The sequence below is a fragment of the Chiloscyllium plagiosum genome, unplaced genomic scaffold (genome assembly GCF_037043375.1).
Source record: "Chiloscyllium plagiosum isolate Xiang-an unplaced genomic scaffold, Cpla_swu_hap1 HiC_scaffold_45, whole genome shotgun sequence".
In the NCBI taxonomy this organism is placed as follows: Eukaryota; Metazoa; Chordata; class Chondrichthyes; order Orectolobiformes; family Hemiscylliidae; genus Chiloscyllium; species Chiloscyllium plagiosum.
This window is the reverse complement of record NW_028270183.1, coordinates 39,243,335-39,250,698: the sequence shown is the minus strand read 5'-3', so window position 1 is coordinate 39,250,698 and position 7,364 is coordinate 39,243,335. Positions and strand designations below refer to the sequence as shown.

The window sequence follows — 7,364 nt, the reverse complement described above, 5'->3', positions numbered from 1 at the left end:
GCTTCATCAGGAAGGGCTGGTCCACCATATTTAAATAATTGAGCCCTTCCCCTGTCATACACAGGTCATACTGTTCAGTCAGCTCACTTATGGCAGATGGAATCACAGGAAGGATAATTTTACCATCAATGGACACCCATAACCATAAAGCATCTAAAGAGATGAGCACACAATACCTCATTAAACTTTATGTCATGAGACAGTTCTCCACACGTCCCTTTACAGGAATGGTGTTAACCCTTAAAACTTTTAATGCCACAATTAGTCTTCGAGGAGTTAACTAACTTAAAAAATCATACAACAACACTAAAACAATGATGTAACATCATACTTCAACCTGCAGCCCCAAGTAAAAATACACACTGATCCATTTTAAAAGTTTCCATTTAGCTGAACATAAAACCACAGAACAAGTCTTAGTAAGTGTCTTATAAAGTAAACTTTGGCTACTTGGATCAGCTTGTAATATGAGGGGAGCCTACAGATAGGTGGCTGTTTCTACACTAAGATCAATACAGGTTTAGGGATTAAGCTTTTTAACGTTTTTGGGTTCAGTTTTGTCAGAACCTTTACAGTGTAGAAGCAGGCCATTAGGCCCATCGAGTTACATGACTCTCTGAAGGTATCCCATTCAGATTCACACCCCACCCTGGAACCCTGCGTTTCTCCCATGGCTAACCCACCTAAGCTTGCACATCCCTGGATAGTATGGGTGATTTCGTATGGCCAATCCACCTAACCTGCACAACTTTGGTCTGAAACAAACAGGAGCACCCAGAAGAAACCCATGCAGACACGGGGAGAACATGCAAACTCCATACAATCGCCCAAGGGGGGATCCAAACCCAGGTCCCTGGCGCTCAGGCAGCAGGTTGCTAGTAGGGTCTTAAATGAGTACTTCATAATCTACCTTCTCTTGGGTAGATTCAAAAGTTGGGAAGTGGGTCTGTTGAGTCTCTTTGAGCAGATTGACACTGGGAGTGCAGAGCTGTTTGGAGGATTTGCCAGGATTAAAACTGGACATATCCCCAGGCGTGAATGAGTTGTATCCCAGGCTGCTGTGCGAAATGAAGGAGGGAAAAACAGGAGCCTCTGTTCCAAACTTTTCATTTGTCTCTGGCCACAAGGAAGGTGCCAGAATACTGGAAGGCAACGAATGTGGTGGAGATAGACCAGTGAATCTCACATCAGTGTTAGGGAAACGATTGGAGAAAATTCTGAAGGAGAGAATTAATCCTCTATTGAAGAGGAAAAGTTTGATCAGGAATAATAGTCAGCATGGCCTTCTCAGAGGGAGCTCATGCCTCGCAAATGCTATTGGACTTTTCAGGGAGGGGAGGTGTGTAAATGAGAGTAGTAGAGTTGATATAGTTTATATGGATTGCAGCAAAGACTTTGCTTAGGTGCCACGTGAGAGACTAATGAAGAAGGTAAAAGAGTGGAATTGAACCCAGATCCCTGGCTCTGCAAGGCAGCAGTGCTAACCACTGAGCCAGTGTGCCACCCAAATATTCCAGTTCTGATAATAAACTCATTACTCTCCAACATTAACCCATACCGCTTTCCCTGCTGACCGTTAGTTATGTTTATCCTGGCTAAGATCAGTGTGCTAGTGGGACGTATAACAAGAATTCTGTTGGATTCAATGACTTCAGTAGAATAAAGGTGAAAGGTGAATAAGTGACCTCACTCTACTGCACCTGCTGTACGTTAACTCAATATGGATGCACACATTTGCTCGCCATGAGCAAAACTGGATACTTCTCTCTGCTCATTTTAAACATCAAGTACATCAGGCTGGTTAGGAGGGAGTTTTACCTTCAGTTTGTGGTGCTTGGAGGACAAGAGTGTGCTCCTTTTGAATGAAGTGAAGCTCTCGGGCTACATGACAGGCTGTGAGGGGGTTATCACCGGTGATCATAACTACCTGCAGAGAGGTGGAGAAACAAGAGATCAGCAGGAAAAAAAGGACATGGACAGAACAGGGCAAAGCACAGGTACAATGAACAGAAGATAAATAAGGGCATGTTAGGGATAGAAAGAAAACAAAAATCTAAGGGAGAGGAGAGCGAAGAGAGAATGAGTGTTAGCAAGAGTTTTGAGTATGATTTATTATTGTCACCTGTACCAAGTTACACTGAGAAGTGTTATTTTGTGTCCTATATAGGCAGATCATATCTACAAAATGCAGCGGGTAGCAGAACGGACTGCAGAAAACAGTGCTACAGCCATACAGAAGGAGCAGGTGGGGAGACCAGAATTAACATTTGAGAGGTCTGTTCACAAGTCTAATATCAGTGAGGAGGAAGCTATTTTTGAATGTTTGTACATGAATTCAAACTTTTATATCTTCTGCCCAACAGAAGGGGACAGAAGACAGCATAACTGAGGTGGGAGGCGTCTTGGATTACGTTGGTTGCTTTCTTTAGGCAGTGGCAAGTGTGGATGGAGTCAATGGCTGGTTTGCAACATGTACAGGGCTGTGTTCACGATTCTGTAGTATCTTGCAGTCTTGAGAAAAGCAGTTGCCAAACCAGCTGTGATATATCCAGATAGAATGCTTTCTATGGTGCATCTACAAAACGTAGAGAGCATGAAGTGGAATTGGGAGGTTTAACTACCTGATGTGATGCATTCTGGATCTCTCTGATGACTGCTTTTGAATCAGCCTTGAGAGGACAAGAAACCACGATGAAGCCAGCAAATTTCAGGTCTGACTCCAACTGCTCACGGGTTATTGCTCGGACCTGGGAGGAGAAAGGGAACAACTTTGACAGTTCTGGTGGGTAAGGAGTCAAAATCCTTTTTGTAAAAGTACCAAGACTTCACACTCTGACAAGAGCAAGGCAATCACTAGAAAAGATCTGAATAACACAATCCATACAACCAAGAAATGTTACATCCTGTTAAACACAGAAGTCTCTGAATGCTCAACAATGGCACCAGTGACATCAAGTGCTTTTTATAAGTAATTTCTATGAAGTAGGTTAATAAAAATATTTATGCACCATTAGGAGAATCACACTCGATATAGGTCACAAATTATAAACACCATTTTTAAAAAAAATGTGTTCATGGGGTGTGGAGACCAATGGCAAGGCCAGCATTTTTTGCTCATTCCTAATTGCTCTTGAAACAAACATCTGAGAGCTGTTAAGAGTCAACCACATTGCATGCTTTATGTGACTCCAGATGCATGGCAGTCAGAGCTGGCTCCTCATTACTTGTGATACTCATAAATAATGCAGATGAGAAGGCTGGAGGGATGATAAGTAAATTTGCTGGTGACACAAAGATTGGGTGATTGACAGGGAGGAAGGAGGTCTTAGATTACAGGACGATATAAATGGATTGGTAAAATGGGCAGATGGAGATTAACCCTGATAAATGTGAGGTGAGGCACTGGGGATCAAGATAAGGGAGTAATCAATGAATGGCAGAATGCTCAGAAGAAATTAAGGATCTTGGGTTGCTTGCCTACAAATCCTTGAAGGTGGCAGGACAGGGTTAATAGGGACACTTGCCTTTATCATTCGTGGCATAGATCATCAGAGCAGGGAGATCAAGGCGAACTCTACAGAACCTTGGTTAGGCCACAGTCAGAGTACTGAACTACAGGCAGGACATGAATGCAGCAGAGAAGGTGTCGAGGAGATTCACCAGGATGTTCCTTGGGATAGAGCATTTCAGCCATGAAGAGAGGCTGGATAATACCTTTGGAGCAATGAAGGTTGAGAGTGTGGAGACTTGATGAAGTAATATCTCCCTTCCATCCTCCTCCTCTAACCAAAAAATATGTTCTGGGCGCCGGATTAGTAACTAGGTTTTTTTTATTCTTTATTTTTCTACAGTCTCTTTGGGAATTTAGAATAGTGGGAATGGAGGTTAGGGCAGTTGAATTTTCCTCCCGCAGAATGTGGGAAGTGAGGGTCACCACTTAGGGTCCCTGATTACATCTCCAACTCTAGCTCCTCGAAAACCGTGTTAGGGAACTGCAGCTGGAGCTGGATGAACTTTGGATCACTCAGGAGGCGGAGGGGTTATTGAGAGAAGTGACAGGGAGTACCTCGGGTACCAGAAAATGGCAGGTGGGTTACATTCAGGGAACGGAAAGGGAACCTGCAAACAGTGCAGGGATCCCTTTTGGCTGTTCCTCTCAATAACCGGTATACCATTTTGAATACCATTGGTGGAGTGGGGGTGAGGTGGGGGCTTACTGGGGTAAGCCATCGGCCACAGGTCTCTAGCACGGAGTCTGTCCTTGTTGCTCAGAAGGAAAGGGGGAAGAGCAGTCATTGGGCACTCCGTAGCTCAGGGGTCAGAGAAGAGCTTTTGTGGGAACAAGAGAGACTTACGGTTGGTGTGTTGCCTCCCAGGTGCCAGGGTTCGTGATGTCTGGGATCATGTTTCCAGGATCCTTAAGGAGGAGCAGCCCCAAGTTGTGGTCCACATAGGCACCAACAACATAGGTAGGAAAAGGGATGGGGATTTAAGGCAGAAATTCAGGGAGCTCGGGTGGAAGCTTAGTGATAGAACAAACAGTGCGGTTATCTCTGATTTGTTGCCCGTACCATGTGCTCGCAAGGCGAGGAATAGGGAGAGAGAAGTTGAACATGTAGCTACAAGGATGGCGCAGGAGGGTGGGTTTCAGATACCTGGATAAAAAGGGGGTCCTTCGGGGATAGGTGAGACCCCAACAAACAGAATGGTCTCCACCTGAACCAGAGGGGTACCAATATCCTGGAGGGTGGCTGGGTGGGTGAAATTTGTGAATGCTCTTCGGGAGGATTTAAACTAATTCAGCAGGGATCCTAAATTGCGGTTCCAGTCTCCAGGAGGTTGAGAGTAGTGAGGTTAGAACTGAGGTATCAAGGTTGCAAGAGTTCACCAGCAAGCAGGAAGATGGTTTACAGTGTGTCTATTTCAACACCAGAAGCATCCGGAGTAAGGTGGGTGAACCTGCAGCATGGGTTGGTACCTGGGACTTTGATGTTGTGGCCATTTCAGAGACATGGATAGAGCAGGGACAGGAATGGTTGTTGCAAGTTCTGGGATTTCTATGTTTCAGTAAGTACAGAGATGATGGTAAAAGAGGGGGATATGCGGCCTTGTTATTCAAGGACTGTATTACGGTGGCAGAAAGGACATTTGAGGATTCGTCTATAAAGGTAGTATGGGCTGAGGTTAGAAACAGAAAAGGTCACCCGTTGGCAGTTTTCTATAGGCCTCCGGAAAGTTCCAGAGATGTAGAGGAAAGGATTGCAAAGATGATTCTGGATAGGAGTGTGAGTAACAGGGTAGTTGTTATGGGGAACTTTAACTTTCCAAATATTGACTGGAAATACTATATGTACTTTAGATGTGTCAGTTTTTGTCCAATGTGTGCAAGAGGGTTTCCTGACAGTTTGTAGACAGGCCAACAAGGGGCGAGGCCACATTGAATTTGGTACTGGGTAATGAACCCGACCAGGTGTTAGATTTGGACGGAGGTGAGCACTTTGGTGATAGTGACCACAATTTGGTTATGTTTACTTCAGCAATGGAAACGGATAGATATATAACTACAGGACAAGTGTTATTGCTGGGGGAATGGCAATTGTGATGCGATTGGGCAAGATGTAGGAATGCATAGGGCGGTGAAGGAAACTGCAGGGGATGGGGATAATTGAAATGTGGAGCTTATTCAAAGAACAGCTACTCCATGTCCTTGATAAGTATGTACCTATCAGGCAGGGAGGAAGTGGTTGAGCGAGGGAGCCATGGTTTACTAAGGAAGTTGAACCTCTTGTGAAGAAGGTGGCTTATGTTAGGGTGAAACGTGAAGCCCTAGTTCGGGTGCTTGAGAGTTACAAGTTAGCCAGAAAAGACCTAAAGAGAGCTAAGAGGAGCCAGGAGGGGACATGAGACATCGTTGGCAGGTAGGAACAAGTAAAACCTTAAAGCTTTCTATAGGTTTATCAGGAATAAAAGAATGACTAGAGTAAGTTTAGGGCCAATCAAGCATATTAGTGGGAGGTTGTGCACGGAGTCAGAGGAGATAGGAGAAGCGTTAAATGAATACTTTACACTGAATAATTCACACTGGAACAAGACCATATTGTCGAGGAGAATACTGAGGTACAGGCCACTAGACTAGACGGGATTGGGGTTCACAAGCTGGTGGCGTTCACAATTCTGGAAAGTATGAAAATATGTAATTCCCCTGGGCCAGATGGGATTTATCTTGGGATTTTCTGGGAAGCCAGAGAGGAAACTGCAGAGCCTTTCGCTTTGATCTTTATGTTGTCATTGTCTACAGGAATAGTGCCAGGAGACTGGAGGATAACAAATGTTGTCCCCTTGTTGAAGAAGGGGAGTAGAGACAACCCTGGTAATTATAGACCAGTGAGCCTTACTTCGGTTGTGGGCAAAGTGTTTGAAAAGATAAGAGATAGGATTTATAATCATCCAGAGAGGAATAAGTTGATTAGGGATAGTCAAAACGGTTTTGCAAAGGGTAGGTCGTGCCTCACAAACTTTATTGAGTTCTTCGAGAAGGTGACCAAACAGGTGAATGATGGTAAAGTGACTGACGTGGTGCATATGGATTTCAGTAAGGCATTTGATAAGGTTCCCCATGGTAGGCTACTGCACAAAATTCTTGACATGGGATCAAGAGCGATTTAGAGGTTTGGATCAGAAATTGGCAAGCTGAAAAAAGACAGAGGCTGGTGGTTGATGGAAAATGTTCATCCTGGAGTTCAGTTACTTGTGGTGTACCTCAAGGATCTGTTTGGGGGCCACTGCTGTTTGCCATTTTTATAAATGACCTAGATAAGGGCGTATAAGGATGCAGATGACACCAAGGCCAGTGGCATTGTGGATAGTGCTGAAGGATGTTGCAGGTTACAGAGGGACATAGATTAGCTGCAGAGCTGGGCTGAGGGGTGGCAAATGGAGTTTAATGCAGAAAAAAGTGTGGGATGATTCATTTTGGAAGGAGCAACCAGAATAAAGAGTACTGGGTTAATGGTAAGATTCTTGGCAGTGTAGATGAGCAGAGGGATCTTAGTGTCCATGTACATAGATGCCTGAAAAGTTGCCATGCAAGTTGATGTTGTTAAGAAGGCATACAGTGTGTTAGCTTTTATTGGTAGAGGGATTGAGTTTCAGAGCCACAAGGTCACGTTGCAGTTGTACAAAACTCTGGCTCAGCCGCACTTGGAGTATTGCGTACAGTTCTCGTCACTGCATTATAGGAAGGATGTGGAAGCTTTTGGAAAGGGTGCAGAGGAGATTTACTGGGATGTTGCCTGGTATGGAGGGAAGGTCATATGAGGAAAGACTGAGGGACTTGAGGATGTTTTCGTTAGAGAGGAGGTTGA

At 44.5% G+C, this 7,364-nt stretch overlaps 1 protein-coding gene across 1 annotated transcript in view; it reads right to left on the bottom strand.

The window, feature by feature from the left end:
- atp13a1 (ATPase 13A1) overlaps positions 1-7,364 on the bottom strand; it is a 144,605-nt gene that overhangs the window by 67,847 nt on the left and 69,394 nt on the right. Inside the window, exons 16-18 of the mRNA XM_087983349.1 lie at positions 2,622-2,747; positions 1,819-1,927; positions 1-153 (exon numbers count right to left, since the gene is read on the bottom strand). The exon at positions 1-153 is cut by the window's left edge and continues 47 nt beyond it. Coding sequence (XP_087839475.1) covers positions 1-153; positions 1,819-1,927; positions 2,622-2,747 — 388 coding nt within the window. The remainder of the gene's footprint in view (positions 154-1,818; positions 1,928-2,621; positions 2,748-7,364) is intronic.